The sequence below is a fragment of the Petromyzon marinus genome, chromosome 19 (genome assembly GCF_048934315.1).
Source record: "Petromyzon marinus isolate PM22_M1 ecotype Great Lakes invasive population chromosome 19, UKy_Petmar_22M1.pri1.0, whole genome shotgun sequence".
NCBI classification, from domain to species: domain Eukaryota; kingdom Metazoa; phylum Chordata; class Hyperoartia; order Petromyzontiformes; family Petromyzontidae; genus Petromyzon; species Petromyzon marinus.
The window spans coordinates 15,340,471-15,358,510 of NC_133685.1; the positions used below are offsets into that span (position 1 = coordinate 15,340,471).

General features: G+C 45.0%; 1 protein-coding gene across 5 annotated transcripts in view; it reads left to right on the forward strand.

Annotated features, from left to right (window-relative positions):
• Window positions 1-16,222, forward strand: part of LOC116943803 (uncharacterized) — a 41,705-nt gene extending 25,483 nt beyond the window's left edge. For all 5 annotated transcript variants that reach the window (XM_032957018.2, XM_032957020.2, XM_032957015.2 and 2 more), the window contains one exon: window positions 10,628-16,222. In XM_032957018.2, the coding sequence (XP_032812909.2) occupies window positions 10,628-11,433 (806 nt within the window). In that variant the 3' untranslated portion in view covers window positions 11,434-16,222. The remainder of the gene's footprint in view (window positions 1-10,627) is intronic.
• The last annotated feature ends 1,818 nt before the right edge of the window (window positions 16,223-18,040 follow it).

The following is an 18,040-nucleotide window of genomic DNA, read 5'->3' on the forward strand; positions in this document are numbered from 1 at the left end:
CACTTGACAGCGAAAACCCCGACTCCAGCAACAGCCCCGAGCCTCTCCTCTCGACGCCTTTTATCCCCAGCAGGTCCATCCCTTGACCCTTGGCCACGCCCCTAGTCTCGAAATCTCTTGCTGGCTCTTGATCCTTGTTTCACACCTGTCCCCTTCTATCACTTGGCAACAGCCCCTATTCTTGGTCCTTCTCGTAGACCTCAGCTCATTCCCCTGTCTGTCTGTCCCTTAACCTGTCATTACCCCTTGTAGCCCCTAGTCTCTTCCCATGCCAATTCCCCTGTCATTACCCCCTGTGGGCTTTCGCCCCCTGTACTGTCTTTACACTTGTAACAAGTCTGTCCGGTTTGACTTTGGCCAACCAGATGATGGATGTTGTGAGGATCATTCAGATATTGCGGCCAGCCAACTGTAGTCTGGATAATGGTCCAGCACACCTCCTTGTGGGGTACATCGATAACATCAGACTGGTCCGGGCAATCATTGAAATGTCCCTCCCTTGAGCCAGATATTCTTTATAGCTACAGACTGGTCTCTCACCTGCCCTTTCTAGGTTCGGTTATTGAGAAGCTGGTTGCACAGAAGTTAGATAATTATTTGTCTATCCAAGTGTCGAATCTAATTCTAATCTAATTTAATGCTTATGGGGGCGCCTTTGTTCAAGACGCTTAATGTAGTTTTAGAAAAAACACTGACAGAATGGAATTATTTAGAGGGCAGGGGCTTGCAAGGGTTGAGCAATGTGTGACCACGATACAAGATACTTAGGGATCATGAAAGGGTAGGGGAAGGACGGGAAGGAGTGGAGGGGCGAGGGTAGGGAAGAGAAACAGAATGGGCACTAAAGAAGCACTAAGCTTCTAGATTTGAAGCTTTCGTGACTGCAATGATCCATACTCTTTGGTTCTATTCGATAAAGTGAATTAAAACATGTACATCTGGCCCTCAAAAGGAATGGATATTCTGACCGTACCATCCGCCAAGCTGTTTCTCCCTCCATACAGAAACAACCACTTCATACTCCGATCAAAACCATCACACTACCATATATAGCAGGCGTTACTAAAAAGATCTCCAAAATTCTAAACAAACACAAGATCCTGGTCCGATTCAATACAGTACACAAAATCTGTGACCTCATCCCTTCCGTGAAGGATGTCATTCCTGACTTACAGTACCCCGGGGTTTACAAATTGATCTGCACCTGTGGTGACTGCTATATCGGGGAGACTAAACGACATATCTCTGACCGAATTCGCGAGCACAAATCAGATTTGAAACACGGCAGAAGGAATTCTTCTGCCGTAGCCGATCACTGTTACAATGCTGTGGGTGGTCCCGATATAGTTTTCTCCTATACCAAGGTCCTCTGCAAACCCACGGGTTTTTATCAGAGATTTGTCCACGAGGCAATTCAGATTTACAAACACAGACACAATTTCAACCGAGAAGATGGTTTCAAATTAAGCAACCGTTGGAAAGCTGTTCTAAATCGAACCAAACATTAAACTAATTTTCAGTGGTACAGTGCATTTATTCAAGTAGTGGCATTCCAAACTCTCACAGTGGTGTAATGTCATTTTATGGTAATACCAAGCTTTCACAGTAGTACATTTTATGCTAATTCCTTTGTCAAGGCGTTTTTTGTTTATCCCCTCACAGCTTAAAGGAGGCGACCTGCGCTTGGCTTTCTTCACTCCAACACTGTCCTCTGGACAGTTTGGTCCGTTCACCTGATGAAGGCCACTTGTGTTGTGGCCGAAACGTCGTGATTTTTTTTTATTTTTTACCTACGTGACTTTACCGAATAGAACCAAAGAGTAAGCACTAAGCTTCATGATTTTCTCCAGTCAGGATTTCAGAAGAAGATTTTTACCAAGATGGCTTTTTGATACTTTATTCTCCAAATAGCGAGAGATCGGAATACACGTTTTATCTTGGTTCTCGTGATCTCTCCATGCCACTCGACACTGGACCATGTCGTACTGTTGGAGTACCTGAACTTCAATTGTGGATCGTCCGGCACTGTCCTGAGGTGGTTTCGGCCTTACCTCGAGAGTAGGATAAAGCGAGTAGTCTGGGTTTTATTCCTCCTGTATGGGGTGCCACAGGGCTCCATTTGAGCAACCCATGTTTGCGCTGTGTATGTTGCCATTGAGATACATTATTAGGCGGTACGCTTTGTTTTCACTGCTATGCAGCTGCACATGTCCTTTGGGCCGGGCAATATCTTCTTATGGTGTTGAGTTCTAGTTGGTTGTGGTTGAACCCTCCGAGAGAAGGCTCTGGTAAACCTAATTGTCCGACGTGGGATGCTGTGGATGGTGGGAGTGGGCTTGTCGCTTTTTCTCAGCAAGCCAGAACACCTCCTCTGTCAGCCAATGCAGCTGCATGAACCACTGTCCCGAACCTCGCCCATTTCCCCCCGGCATCAGGAGTGGTTTGGGGGGGACAATGCCAACCCCTGCTGCAAGCGATGATGAAATTCTCGCATGCAACTTTGATCAACTAGCTGAGACACCCACCACTGTAGTGGAAGAATGCAGGGCACATCTTGCAGATGACACGCCGATGGTCGTCTGTTATGGACAGATCAGCTCCACGGTACGTCCTAGTGTGAAGGACATGGGTCCACATCGGCTGTTCCAGTGTCATGGTGCCGTCACCTTCAAGGTCGGTCTAATGACCAATAAAGCTCCACAACCAGGCACCCCCGCAACCTGAATGGTCTCCGTTCTGCTTACCGCCCCTTCCGACTGCTTGAATCCACTGACAAGGGACTGCTCAACTTCCCGAGGGTGTGACTACAAACATCTGTGCGGCCCAGTATTTTGCTTACGTGGAGTTCTCTACCTCATCAGATAAGGCTCTGCCTGACTTTCACATAAAAACTTAAACGTGCTGGACCTGTTCAGCCTGGCATTCACGGATGAAGATTTAAAGTGTCACAAAATGTATGGTTTTAGATTAACCTGATTGTTCTAATTGCACGTTTCGAAAGTCGTATCGCAGAATAACAATGTATTTAGCAGGTGCCTCACTTTAAGGAAGGCACCTTTTTAAAAATAACTAAACTTTTTGTGCGACTTGTATCTCAACGCCATACGGTTTGTAAGCGCAGTTTTCGCATCGAGTTGTACGGGATATAACCAGAGTAGTTCTTCGGAAGACAACTGCAACTGGCAGCAACAATTTTTTTCCGAAGATGTTTGGGCCTAAATTGGGATGTTTGGCCAACTCCACTCATGAACGCTGACACGTGGGAGTAAATCGGGGCACCCAGAGGAAATGCATTTGTGCAAGGGTGGATAACACCAATCGTTGCAGAGACAGACATTAATCCAATTGCTCTTCTGCCATAACCCCTGACAAACCAGGAGATGGCGAGGTTCCCAAGCAGGGATTGGGTTTCACAATGCATGCGCGTGTGAACCACCATCCCTTGCTACCTCCACAGTGTTGTATTGTAGGGCTAGGTGCAGTATAGCCACCAGCGCCCTGGCAGATTGACCCATGTTCGTGCATATAGCAGTGTCTAGTGGATTTTAATGCAACAAACATTCCGACTTGTGTAGTGTTATGATGGAGTTCTTGTGGTTGATGCCAAAGTGTTTGTTAGAACTTGATTTGAAACTTTCGTGACTGCAGGAATTATTTTTTGGTCCTTTCGGTAAAGTCACGTAGAAAGAAAATAAATTAAATAATAGAATACGACATTACGATTGCAACACAAGCAGTCGTCATCAGTTAGACCTAAATTTGAGAGAGAGACAAAACACAGACACACAGACAAGCAGAGAGAGTGAACACAGAGAAAGAGACACAACATAGACGCACAGAGAGATGTTTGTTAGATTACAGACTTATTATTGTGGTTGAGAGGTGTTGGAAGTTGCTTGATGTGCCTTATTGTGAACTGTCATAAGATGTGACACCTTTTAACATTGGGTATACACATTGTTAATGAAAGTATGAATGGAAAGGAATTACTTTGGTACTGGCATTGGATGACAACACAAGCAATAGCAGAGTAAGGGTTAAATTTACTCAACTCGGCACGATCCCCGTAAGAAGCATTAATAACTAGATCATCGATTAAATTGTATTTCTCATCGCGGACTTAATTGTTATGACAGATTTTCTGTAAATTACTTGCCTATAAATGTAATTGTTTGTCTGTCTGTTCGTGTGTGTGTGTGGGGCCGAAACTTGCGAAGGATTTGGCTCGCAAACCGCAGGGTTTGTTTAAAAAAGTAGCCAGGTAGCTCGCCATAAGCCCTGTGCTGAGCCAGCGCTATTCCGATTTCGCGTTCCGTCACCTTGAAAGTAGTTTAATTAGCGATTTAGTGCTGTTTAGCACGCGCTCGACCATACCAACTCACACGCGTTCGGTGAGGGGGAGGGCCCCTACCAAGTCACACGCGTTCGGTGGGGGTGAGAGGGAATTTCTCTTTCGTGTGGACACTGCGCAAGGTAACAAATAGATTAAACAGCTCCCTTCAAACATTTATTACCAGGACTGTTTCCTCATTACAAATTGCCTTTTTATTGGTTAAGATTTAATGACAGGGATGAACCAATGTTTATGAAGAATAGCCTTTTTCTGGTCTCTTGAGGCATAAGCAGCCACGAATATCACTGCACAAATGGCAAACCAATAAATATACTGAATTACATCTTCATTCTATAACATTTACACTTGCCCCTCAGTAGGGGGGTTGAGTAGTGACGTTATGTCAATTACGCTTGATTGGTGGTCATCTGCTCATAGTTCTAGGTAGGATAGGTTTATTTTGTATTCGTTGACTTTCATTAATTTGCCGCTCTTGCTCGCAGCAAATTCTTGCACCAAAATGGCGGAACACCCTCGCAGTCGCTCCTAATGACTTATTATACACGCGTGCATTTCCCCTCTCCCTTGCTTCTTTCGCTAAAGTCACGTACATAGCAACCTATTATTTACAAACTTATATAGTCTATATAAAAGTTAGTGTGCGTGTGTACATCCATGTGTGCTTGTGAAGTCCATATATATGTGTGCGTTGTGTCTGTGCGAGTCAGTGTGTGTGTGCGTCAATGTGTTTGTGTGACAGTCGCTGTGTTTGTGTACGTCCATGTGTGTGTGTGTAAGTCCATATTTGTGTGCATAGTTCCATGTTCGTGTGAGTCTATGTATGTGTGTGTTTAAGTCGATGTGTTTGTGTGTGTTGGTCGATGTGTGTGTGTACGTCGTAATGTGTGTCTGCGTGAGTCAATGTGCATTTGTAAGTCGATGTGTGTGTGCCATTCGATGTGTGTGTGCAAGTCGATGTGTGTGTGTGAGTCGCTGTGTGTCTGTACATCGATATGTGCGTGTGTGTAAGTCCATATGTTTGTGTGTAGTTCCATGTGTGTGCGAGTCTGTGTGCATCGATGTGAATGTGTAAGTTAATGTGTGTTTGTGAGTCGATAAGTCAATATCTCTGTGTGCGTCTATGTGTGTGCGTAAGTCGATATATGTGTGTGTGCGAGTCGATGTGTGTGTGCGAGTCGATATGTCTGTGTGTAGGTCGATGTGTGTGTGAGTATGTCTGTGTGTATGTGAGTCGATGTGTGTGCGTGGGTACATGTGTGTGTGTAAGTCCATGTGTTTGTGTGTGTGTCGATGTGTGTGTGTGCAAGTCGCTGTGTGTGCGTGATTCGATGTGTGTGTGTTAGTCAATGTGTGTGTGTAGACAACTAATATTTAACAATTAAGTTCGTCATTTTTACAATAATGTGTCTAAGTCCATGTGTGTGTTAGTCGATGTGTGTGCGTGGATCCATGTGTGTGTGTAAGTGCATGTGTCTATGTGTGTGGATCTGTGTGTGTGGGTCGATGGCTGTGTGTGTGCAAGTCAATGTGTGTGTGTCTTTTTCGCCCGGGCAACGCCGGGTACTTCCCGCTAGTATTCAATAAATATCTTTCCTCCATTGAGTACACAGTGCAATATACATTGTTGTTGTTTTTTAAAACTGCCCGAAGATAGTTTTTTACATAAATTGTAATTTTTTTAAAGTTAACTTGCGTAGATTTGATTTTGAGAAGGTATTAAATCTTGTACGAGTAGTGAGCTTACACTATAATTGTATTGTCAGCTCTTTTAGTCATCTTGGCCTCTTAAAATTGGTTTGGACTTTTTCTTGTAACTGGAGAAGCTTGGGGGAAATGTCGTAAGGTCTGCAATGGTCACTGAGATAATACCAACGTTCCATCGTCACATGGAAGAGGACATACACTTCCATTCGGAAGGTTTTGTGTGATTGCGAAAAAATCTCAATGCACGATTATTTGTAGTACAGTATTCATAATGTGAAATGTATGTGTCACTTTATGACCAGACATGTTAAGGGCATGCCTGTCATATGGTGTTTAGATTTCAAGCGTGCCAATGTCTAGCTCGGCAGTAGTGGCAGCGGCGATGCACGTGGCCTGTAAATCCAGCACTGCGAAGGCAGCAGCGAGGATTGGTCGATCACCACAATAATGTGAAACTCTCTTCCCGCGAGCGTCGATGTGCTGCTTATACCCTGTTTCACCAGGAGAATGCAGTACAGCAAAAATGTGGACTCCACCTATTCTATCTGCACGGGATAGCATTTCTCCCTCACGTGTGTGGGTTTTCTCCTGGTGCTTCAGGTTCCTCATGTATGGTAAACACTTGATAATTGGCAGATAACACCTTAATATACAAAGAGGCGCAGAGCTTGGGCTAATTGTTGGTGCCAGCTTGCCATATGGCTGCCTCCCCTGTTTTTCTGTGGTTCTTCAGACCCCATTGAGTTGTCTCTCTATTCAAGCATCGGTGAATGCTGCATGGTCCAAGTTGAAATGATGAATATCGATGGTATTGTGGCATGAATTGGGATCCCCAGAACGTTTATTTTGCGGTGTGTTTTTCACGGCCCACTTGTTTGGTAGGGCTTTATTGGGTCACGGTGTCTTACCATGCCAGTCAAATTCGGTTATCTGTCGGATGTGTGGAGAATGAGCGTGTCAGGCATAGAGATAGTAGGCGGTCCACGACTCGTGGTTGGTTATTTCAATTGCAGTTTTAGGGTTTTTCCTCGTCCTTTTGGGCAGACTCTTCCAGTTCTGATCTACGTTTTGCACGGGCTTAATGTCATGACAGAGCTAAGTCCAGTGAGCTGATTCCTTAATTTGGTCTTTCGCGAAGTATTTGTGCCATATCGGTGCATGTATCCAGGTTATTCGCCAACATTTTCCAAGAGAGTTTTCGTTCATAAGCGTAGTTTTTAGCAGCTGGCAGAGCTTTTATAGAGTTTAGGCTCGAGTCCTGGGGTTATTGATATTTGTTTTGCGAATGGGTCTGTCGCTTGAATGCGGTTCTATTCTCAGCGTCCTATTGCCTCTGTGGATATTGGGCGCAGCGGTGAGCGCGAAGAGCTAAAGTGAGAGCGAAATTGTGTTTGTCAGCATTCCTCCGACTGTCCACCACGCTGGGGTGCTGTGTTATAGATCTAGCAGCTTGACATTTGGGCAACTGTCTCCGGCTGGTGGAGTCGATGAGACCGATTGCTGAGGGTTCGAGCACCGGGCCTCGTAGATGGATGCCGTAAAAACGACCTGTCAATGTCGCTCAGGCAGGGGAGTCTTGAATTAAATAGCGATGGTCGTCACCAGCATCTGCCACTTTGCTTGTGGTTTGTCACTTGTTCTCAGTCTCAGCTGCTGTGCTTCGATAATTTAATAACATCAAGATCAAAGTACCCTCATTTCAGTGCGAAGTTATCCTCTGCAATTGACTTTGTGTTGATTTTCCACCAGCTGAAATGAGATGTTCAACTTCAGCTTCTAGCATTGAAACATCATACCTTAGATATACTTAAATTGACATCTCGGTGTCACGTGACATTGTGTCTTCTGTAGATATCACGTCATTTTGTCACACTGCATTTCACGTTAGAGAGTGGATTGTTTTTTATTTGGAAATTGTATTTAATTTATTTAATTGTTTTATTTTATTTTCTATCTACGTGACTTTACCAAAAGAACCAAGAATATGAATTCCTGCAGTCACGAAAGTTTTAAGTTAAAATTTTGTATTCTATCACCAACTCGAACTTGGTGATAGAAGAATACAATTTTAAACGGGTGCATATTATGTTAGTATGAATATCAAACGAATAACAACGTGCTTAATTAAGTACTAAGTTTACTTTGAAATTATAGTATCTGCAAAACTACTTATTTTAATCTCAAATTTCTCAGGCTGTGTAAAGAAACGTCCAGGATGGTGAACATGGTACCTTGATTCTGGCAAGGTCAATTAATTTCCTACGATTATGCCAATTGCAAATGTAGCTCTTGCCAAGATTATGCATTTCATTGCTATAATTATTTTTTTCATCAGTGCTGATTGTAAAATGTGCATGAAGAATAAGTTGACATTTTGTAAATTCCACGTCTTTGCAGTATGTTTCGTTTCTGGGATGTAAATTCAATGCGGTGGCAGTGAGTTTAATTGAACGCTGATTGTCTTAGTGATATTTTGAGGCCACATCAGGGCTCTGAGACACGTGGAAGTGTTCCTTGCGATGTATGTTAGAATTAGATTTATGTGATTGATTTAAATTCGCAAAGAAAATGCAGAATTGTTTGACCTGTAAATAATCCACATGGCAACAATTAGCTGGTGGAAAATTGGAGTTCAACTGTACAGTGGCACAATGTTTTGGAATAAAGCTATCACTCATCAAAAGTATTATGTGCTTTTATGAAAAATGGTCGATGCTGTATTTGGTCAGTGTATGGGCATGCAGACCTGTGTGCATGTTAAAGCTTGGGTATCGCGATATACATCCCTTGGTTTATGACTGCACAGATAAACACATAAGAGTGTCACTGTGTTGACCTTGGTGGCTGCCTTTCCCAGAGCGAATCACAGATCTTCCTCAGAGAGGGCACGGGCCACTGGAATGTTTTGCTGCAGTCACTGCCCATATTTTTCTACCCGGTTATTTTTTATTAAAATATTTTACCTGGGAAATCCCTTGCAATGGAAGATCTCGTTTACAAGGGCGTCCAGGGTGTTGAGCGTACATTGTAGCTGACAGGCAGCAAATCACTTGTGGTTTGAGATACATTGACAATACAATGACTTAGGTGTGCATTTTTTTTATGAAAGATAAACATTTGGTGAAACCTTTTGAGCCACCCCTTCTATCTCTAAAAACGCAACACATGTCACACTGTGTGGCCTTACATGGAAAAATCTCTTAATAGGGGATGATTTGGGCAATGGCCCTTCAGAGCTCAAGAAAAAAATATTTATCTGAAGTAGTTTAATCGTTTATAAATCATATTAGAGATGATGGAACTTTATAAATATTTGAAAATATTTGTTGATATTGAACTGCAGTTGGATTAGGCAAATCTAAGTGATTGCGTGTCCCTCCTGCCAGCGTGACGGTGGGGGAGCGGTCGTGTAGTAGCGGTGAGGACACTGCACTACGAACTGGGTGACCCGAGTTCGATTCCCACTTATAGCCAACACCAGTGACGGATCATCTGAACTGCTCCTGGGCCTCCACGAGGTTCACTCAGCTTCAAATGAGTACCTGGTGCAGTGTGTAAACATCGACACTCGAGAAACAAACGTGCCCGGGCGTGGTGTTGGCCACCCACCCCCATGCCATCTTTCATAGGTGCTTGCTAACAGCACTTGCCCCAACATTCTGTTAAAGCTACATGGGGGGTCTTTGTGGCGATGGATGTGGTGGCAGATGCCGTCGGTGTTAATCCATGGCTGCCCCTGCGTGAGCTTAAAACCACTGAACCTTGCTGCATATGGATCACACTTTGGCGCTTCTGTTCATTTATGTTCATGAAACGTATATGTTCATATGCCGATCATATATCAATATGCTAGCTTATTAATTGCTGGAAAGACCACGAACAGGACTGACTTAAAAGTAAAACTTTACAAACAAACAAGGAATGATTACCATGCAATTTTTCTGCTGTTTTAACATCAAAACTTTTTAAAATGATGTTACTTTTGGAGTCCCACAATACTCTGTCACATTAATCGGCTGAACTAAAGCGCTGGCTTGTTATGGAGTTCTGCACTGAAACACTTAACGGGTTTGGCACAAAGCTTCGGTTTGGATTTGTTTTCTCTTGTGATCCTCACTGGTGGAAACCCATCATAGAAAGCTCCACGGTCACTTTTTAAGGTAGAATGTCAGCCAGGCATTTGTCATCGTGACGGCGCTTAATAAAGAAGCCCTTGTGAGTCTTAATGAGGCAGAATGTCTTCACCTCTCCCTCCTGCAAGCCACTGAACTCAGCTACCCTTGCCCCTTTACACCTTTGCTTGTGTGTTTATATCGATACGTATGAACTAGAATCACCCCCTCACGAAAGACATTCCTAAAATAAAACATAAAAATGCTGTGCACTAATTCGGTGCTGGTAGAGGGTGAGCACATTTGGTCAGCCTGCTTACACTGTGTACAGTGTGTGTGATGTGTGAATTGTTGTGCTGGCTATGATTAAAAGCGCAGCTACACCATGGCATGTGTGGAAATTTGCCCGAAGCAACGTGTGCAGTCCTGTATAACAGCAACCTTGGTGGCCTTTCAGATCATGACGACCTGCCAGGCGGGGTGGCTGGGGGCACAGCGGAGGAGCTCTGCTTTGGCCGGGCGGACCAAGAGCCGTTACCGTTCCTGCGCAAGGATGATCGCCCTGGGCCGCCGGCAAAACCTGTGCGGCGGAAGAACGCCCGCAAAGGGCTGTCCCGCAAGCTGTCGGCCGTGGATGGGAAGGAAGCGTTCCGCTGCCAGGACTGCGGGAAGGAGTTCTCTCAGCGCTCGCACCTGATGGTCCACGTTCGCAAGCACACGGGCGAACGGCCGTTCGCGTGTGAGGAGTGCGGCAAGCGTTTCTCGCAATCCTTCTGCCTGGCGCGCCACCGTCGCATGCACACCGGCGAGAAGCCCTTCGCCTGCACCGAGTGCGGGATGACCTTCAAGCTGAAGCACCACCTCCGACGGCACCAGAAGACGCATAGCGGCGAGAAGCTGTTCATTTGTGAGGAGTGCGGCATAGGTTTCTCGCATATCGGCACGCTTGCCCAGCATTACCGGAGCCACGGGCGCGGAGCCACGGCAGAGGATGGGGAGAGGGCGGAGCGGGCGTCGCCGCCCACGCTGCAGAAGAGCACCGGCAGCGCTGTGGAGATGCCCGCAGCGACAGCGGCCATGCAAGAGTCGGAGCCGATGAGCGCCGTGTTCGACAGGCGGGACATGGGTCTGGAGTACGGTCGACACGAGCACGCGATGCACGGCTCAATGATGCCCGAGGCATTCGGCATGGCCCAGGGGTTTGGCAGCCACATGAATGAGATACCCAGCTCCTCACTGCAGGGATCCTGCAACCAGAACTAAAAGTAATGTAATGTATTTTCTGGGAGACTACCTTGCCTAGAAAGGTGCTTTTGGGCATTCTCCTATAATGGATGTATTGTCTGCTACTAAATGTTATGTCAGAACTCTACATTTGGTTGGGCATATGATGCAGGACGTGCAAAGTGTGCCATTGTTCAGACAATCATTCCAACAGCTTGCTGGCTAATATCAGAAGTCCATTGCAACAGTGTTTTTTGGCTGGTCGAGTGAAATGTATGTGAATGTGTTTTGCCCAAATTGTTTTCATTCTTAGATTTTAAATGCTTTCCTTGTTAAAATGTGTTCTTAAGTCATATAGTATATCAGCCAATCACACCTGCAAAAATGTGTGTGTATGATTTGTGACTTCCCCCAAATTGTCCTCAAATAATTAATTAATTAGAAAATACCAAAATAAGAGAACCTCACCCGGACAAGGGATACTGAGACACACCCATGGAGCCAGGCCTGGGGGTGGTGTTTGCCGGCAAGCGCCTGGTGGCCGGGTGACCCACGTAACCTGGTCGGGCCCAGCCCGAATTGGCTACGTGTTACCGTCCTGTGAGCCCACCATCCGCAGGACGAAGGGTGATGGGTGGGTGCAATGCCAGTATGGCAGGGAGAGAGATGGTCTCAGACGGACTGGACCTTGGCTTTGGATAATGACCGAAAGAATGAGATTGTGGGTACAAGGGGCCAAAATGAGGTTTCCCCGCAGGATTGCCGGGCTCACTCTCCGTGATCAGGTGAGGCGCTTGGTAATCCGGGAGAGCCTCAGTTGAGCTGCTGCTCTTCCAGATAGAGAGGAGCCAGTTGATGTGGTTCGGACACCTGGTAAGGATGCCCCCCCAGTAGACTCCCCCTAGAACTCTACCGGGCACGTCCCACTGGGCAAAGACCCCGGGGCCGGTCCAGGACACGCTGGCGGGACTAGGTTGCTCAGTCGACCTGGCAACATCTGTAAATTCCCCAGAAAGTGCTAGAGTTTGTCGCCAGGGAAAGGGAGGTCTGGACTGCCCTCAATTTGCTGCTGCTGGGACCAAGACATGCGGACTGAGGAACGAGCGAACAATTTAATTGGGTTTTTTTCTGGACATGTTTTAATCTTGTGGCAAAGTTGTATTTATTCCAGGTGCCCTGCAGATCTTTTGCAGGCTTGATAAATATCACATTAAAGATTAAAGCCGATCGTTATCTCCTGAGCAAATGTGCACAGGCTGAGGGAGCCTGCTATTGGCACACTGGCAAGTCGAGGCTTGTTGTAACGGACTTCTGAAGAAAACTCGCTACAGGTATATCCTGCGATTTGTTATTTTTTTGTACATTTTAAAGTTACATTTTTAGATCTTTTCATTTTAGATTACATTTTTCGACGTCACTTACGTGAAGCAACGTGGAACTTCCACGTGGTGATTGCCACTGTGTACAGCGACTTGGCAATGTGAAAATGTAAGACGTTAAGATTTGAAATTGCCTAATGCGTGGGAGAGATTTTTTAAATAAGCTTTTTCCAGTGTACAAAAGGCCTCGCATGATGGCATTATGCCGCATCCTCTCCGAACAACTCATCAGCATTTCATGGACACAACCACAGGCTGCCGAGAAAGCCCAAACAACGTGGCAGGGTGGCGCAGTGGTGATACCCATGCCTCAAACCAAGAAGAGCCTCGGTTCCATTCCCGACTTGGGCACCACTTTATATGGAGTTTATTTATTCTCCACCTATACTGCGTGGATTTTTCTCTTGAGTTTCCTGCTTTCCTCTGATAGCAAAAAAAAATAATCATGCAATGTAAGCAGTATTGTCCAAACATCCCAGTGCTGAAAGATTACCTGGAAGTTACTCAACTGGGATCACACACAGCAACATTGCCCTCTTCTGCGAAAACATGGCAGGACCTTCCTTAAAAGTATTGAGACTGGCTTTTCCTAGGTAAACAAGAGTAGTAGTAATATGGTTATAATTGCAAGGGAACTGCAGTTTAGCACTTGAAAGTAGTTGCATACATAAATTGGAGCAGAAAATACATTCAGTTGTAACAAAGTCAAATGTGGTGTAATCAGTCATTGGTGGAGCCTATCTGTTTTGGGGGAGGTCTCTCTGATGCTGAGAATAATGAACTAAGGAACTTGCTCCATTCACATATAATTAACACCAAGGAATTTAAACAGAATAATTGAATATTTACAATTGCATAAATAAAATCACTCCAGTTTATTAAGAGAAGCTTTTCACCATGATGAGGTGGAAGGCTGAGGGTAGTCCCCCGACTGGCTTTAAACACCGATTTGGAAAGTGAAAGTTGAAATCTGCGAGAGCCGTCGGGGGCGGTGCGTGGGAGACCGCGGGGACTGGGCCCACCGACTGTCTTGCTCCACTGCGGGCTCCACTACGGGCTCCACAGTGCTTTCCATTTTTAGCATTCATTTTATGAATGAAATGTTAATTTTTTTTTTTAAAATACGAACTAAATTTACTTAGTTTAGGTTTTTATTTTGGCACAGGTAAAAGTCAATGGGCAATAAACACTCATGTTCGATGGGGACCTGGTTACACCGTAGATGCCTGGTTACAGCATGCTGTCCAACGCTGAGTGTGTCCTGCAATGAACGGCACCGTGTGGACTGCTGATTCCTTTCACCAACTGCAAATTGCCAAATCTTGCCATGCAGCAGCAGCAACAACTGGAATAGTGTACGAACAAAGTTTCGGTCGGAGTTTGTCTCTTGTTATTGCAGTTCTCTTTGTTTTCAGGTAGCAATTTCAGTTTTCTACATTGTGGCTTACTGGAGTCCAACTTGGAGAGATTTTACAATGTAATGACTGGGCTCATTTGGCAGTCTGCAGCTTGATATAACATGCAAGCGAGCTCTCGTAAGCCCATGTCTCCAATATTGTGGGGCTGCCCAATGTCTGTCTGTGAGGCCTTTAAGCCGAGGTGTTAAACTATATTGGTCAACAATGCTCATGTAAATTACGAGAAAATATCGCAATGCAAATATTAATGCCGGCTGGAAACATTTAACACAGAGTTGTACAGCCTTGCATGTACACAAGCTCTCAGCCTTTATGCAGACCACCAGCTCAAAATATCTGAGTGTTGCACCTCTTTCGTACCATACGTAGCCAACCGCGCTATTCAGAGGTTCTGGGGAGAGACAACAGACGATACATAAAAAGCAGTCTTAAGCACACGAGTTTTCAATTATAAATGTAAAAGTGCACAGTCCCAATGGACTTGTAATGTCAAATGGACAGTTGCAGAGGCATAGTTTACAGCGTGCGATGCCATGACCATTTTCATTCAGTGAGTTGCCCAAAGTCACTGCGTGAGGATGACCGCAGAGTTCTCGGGATGGTCTGTGATCCCCTTACCAGCTCGGCAAGGTGTTGTGGTTTGTCTCAAGCACTTTGTGTGTCATAAGCACTCCTGCGGGCCTGCGTTGCCGCATCGCTATCAGAAGTGGTGTGGCAGTGGAGGTACTCTTCTGTGACCGTGTGGACGTAGGGGTGGGAGAACCGTCCAGGTCTGCAGCACAGTCGTGTGTGAGGTGTCGTGGCGAGCGACCCAATGCAGTCGGATGGAGGACAATTTCCATCAGTAAATCATAGCGCAGTTGGTGCAACACTAAACTGAACTAATAAATATTTCATCTTCTTTGGTTCTTTCGGTAAAGTCACGTAGAATGAGAATAAAATAATAATCTTTTTCAGAAGGGACCTGGCTATCACAAATGATAGCTCAAGAAATTTGCTTATGTGGAATCGTATAGCAGCCAAATACTCTAAATGCGTGATGTTGATTATAAATGTAGAGGGAATAACTGGAGGACCCAGAGAAAAATCCACGACCACTGGGAGAGGGGCATGCAAACTCCAAATATGCAGGCATCATCGGGGTTGGGATCTAACTCTTGACCGCTTGTTTAACATGGCGAGGTAGTTAACATCGGCCCAGAGAAACGGGCTGTGTGGGGTGGCAATGCGAGAAGGCCCCACCAGATAGTAAGTTTAATATTTACAAAAATGTTAAAACATTTACATGAAAAAAATCACAGCATATTAGTTACGATTGTTTTTAACGTTAATGAACGTAAAGTATGGCTATGAATGTAAATAATTGAATTTCAAAAAATAAAATAGCTGGCAGGAGTGGCAACATTCTGTGTCCCCTACTGGTGCACCACTGCCAATATTCACAAGTGAGGCTGAGCTTGAGTTTGCAATTAGCATTGTCAACTGGTTTGCTCTGTGCCCATTGTTGGTCTAAGTGACAATATGGCCACGGTCAGTTCTCTTGAGTTGGTGGTCTGGAAAAGGCTGAGAGCTTTTGCAATGCTGCACACCTGTGTTTTGTTAAATCCGCACTCTGTATGTTATTACACAGGAAGTTTTGTATTGTGCCCCTTGGATGTTATGGTGACCCATGTTAACCCATCTGATAGTTTGAGCAGACGATGGGTTTCAAAGACGGTAAACTTTTACTAATAATGCTCATTAGGATTACTTCTAACTTGACCCGTGGATTGAATTATATATTTAAACTCTCGGAAAAGTTCATGATCTGTGTTGTGTCATGTGCTTGGGCAGGTTTCAGTCACATTGTTTTATTCCAACAGTACCGTATTTAAAACCAATTTAATACGAAGACTGTTCGAAGGATATTTTGTAATAATCGGTTCTAAATCTGAAGTTCAGACTACTACTCGTCATGATGTTATAATAATTTTTTTAAATATTCCAATACTGTAATTGACATTGGTTATAAAATAAACGTTTTAAAACTAATTCATCTTTGTTAGACATATTTTGGATTTGTGTGAATGTGCTAAGCTCCCTCATTAATAACACAGGCAATCGTCAATTATGTCAGTGGGCCAGTCTGCCATATCGGCATTTCTTGCAACACCAAACACTCTTCACACCGGCTGTTATTCCTTCTGCGGTGTTTATGCAGATTGGAAATTGCAGAGAACGTGGGCTGCTGCAGGACGAATAAGTTCCATACCGCCACTTATACATTTTACATTTCGTCCACTGATGAGCAGAAAAGTGTCATAGGCTTGGCTCTTCATGTCATTGCCCTTGAGGTCGGGCAGAACGACTGACTCCAGTTCGAGATGATACTATACCCCAAGAAAACTGGAAGATTTTAAGAATGTTGACAACTTATTTGAATTGACATTTTATGCTTTTGCATGAGTAGAAATGAGTAATAAATGAACCCTTAAGTCAATATATAGTGTGTGGAGCAACTCCGCAAGCGCCGCGACTCCCCCCTGCCCCCCACCCTGAGCACACGCACGCAACACACACACACACGTAGTGTCCCGGCAGTGGATCATCTGGCACAACGGGGTTTCATCCGAAGGGCCCCTAGGTGGGAAGTCCCGCGGTTTCCCGGTGCCAGGAGATTGGCCGACCCTCCCAGGACAAATCACATTGCGGCGCCCCTAAATTGGCTTAAAATTGTATGGGTGCACAAAGGTTCACCGGGCCAGCCGCATGGAGTCACGCACGACATCGGGGAGAGGGCTGGGGTGAAATATTAAACGAGCAGAGCAGACTATGAGGTAAGGAGATCCCAGCGCCACAAACCAAGCACACATGAGCCAGGTGTGTATTGGCCAGCCGGACGCCCTTCCAGATTAAACAGGCCAAGTTAGGAATTATTGGTTCAGAGACAATGGGTCGAAAAATAATGTAACGTTAACGCTCCATGTAAGGGCAGAGAAACGGTTGAGGGCAGAGCCGCAGCACGAGCGCTCATTGATATAATCACTCGCAGGTTTGGGCATGGTTGGACTGCTGCGCACCGCGTTAGCGTGAGTGGTGGTGTGCACAGAAGAGTAATCACGGAGCCGCAGTGTGTACGCATGTTAGAATATAATCGCCAGCAGGAGCGTGCACGTTCGCACAGCCGCTTAGTGTGAGTTTTAGTGCGGGCGCGGGGTAGGATATAACCACCCGCCCGCACGCGTGTGTTTGCACCGCCCCTGTTTGCACCGCCCCTGTCGTGTTAACTGTGGGGCGTGCATATATTAGGCGCCCCTAAAAACCATTTACGGCCTTCGGCCAGGAAAGTCACAATTTTCATACGAACGACGCATTCACGAAAGCACCCGATCTCTGAATTTTATTATGTTTTGAATTGAATAATTTTATTTCTTCATTAAAGCTTATATCATTTTACATCTTCTTTGGTTCTTTCGGTAAAGTCACGTAGAATGAGAATAAAATAATAAATTAATAAAATAAAATAACACAATAAAATTCTCACGACGTTTCAGGCCACAACACAAGCGGCCTTCAGGTGAAAGGAACAGACCCGTCGGGATGACAGAGCTTCAATGAACGTTGTTAAGATTCGTAGCGTCTTTTTAAGCTGGTTTAGAGAAATGAGGCAACTTGACAAAGGGGTTTACATATAAAACAGGAGAATTTAGCATTGAAATACCTGAGTGATTAGCTTGTGACTGATCACAGAAATAGCCATGTTAAAGCCAAAGCTTACACATCCACAGAGGCACCTAGTACAAATCAAACAGGATAATTTAGCATTGAAATAGCTGAGTGATTAGCTTGTGACTGGTCACAGAAATGGCT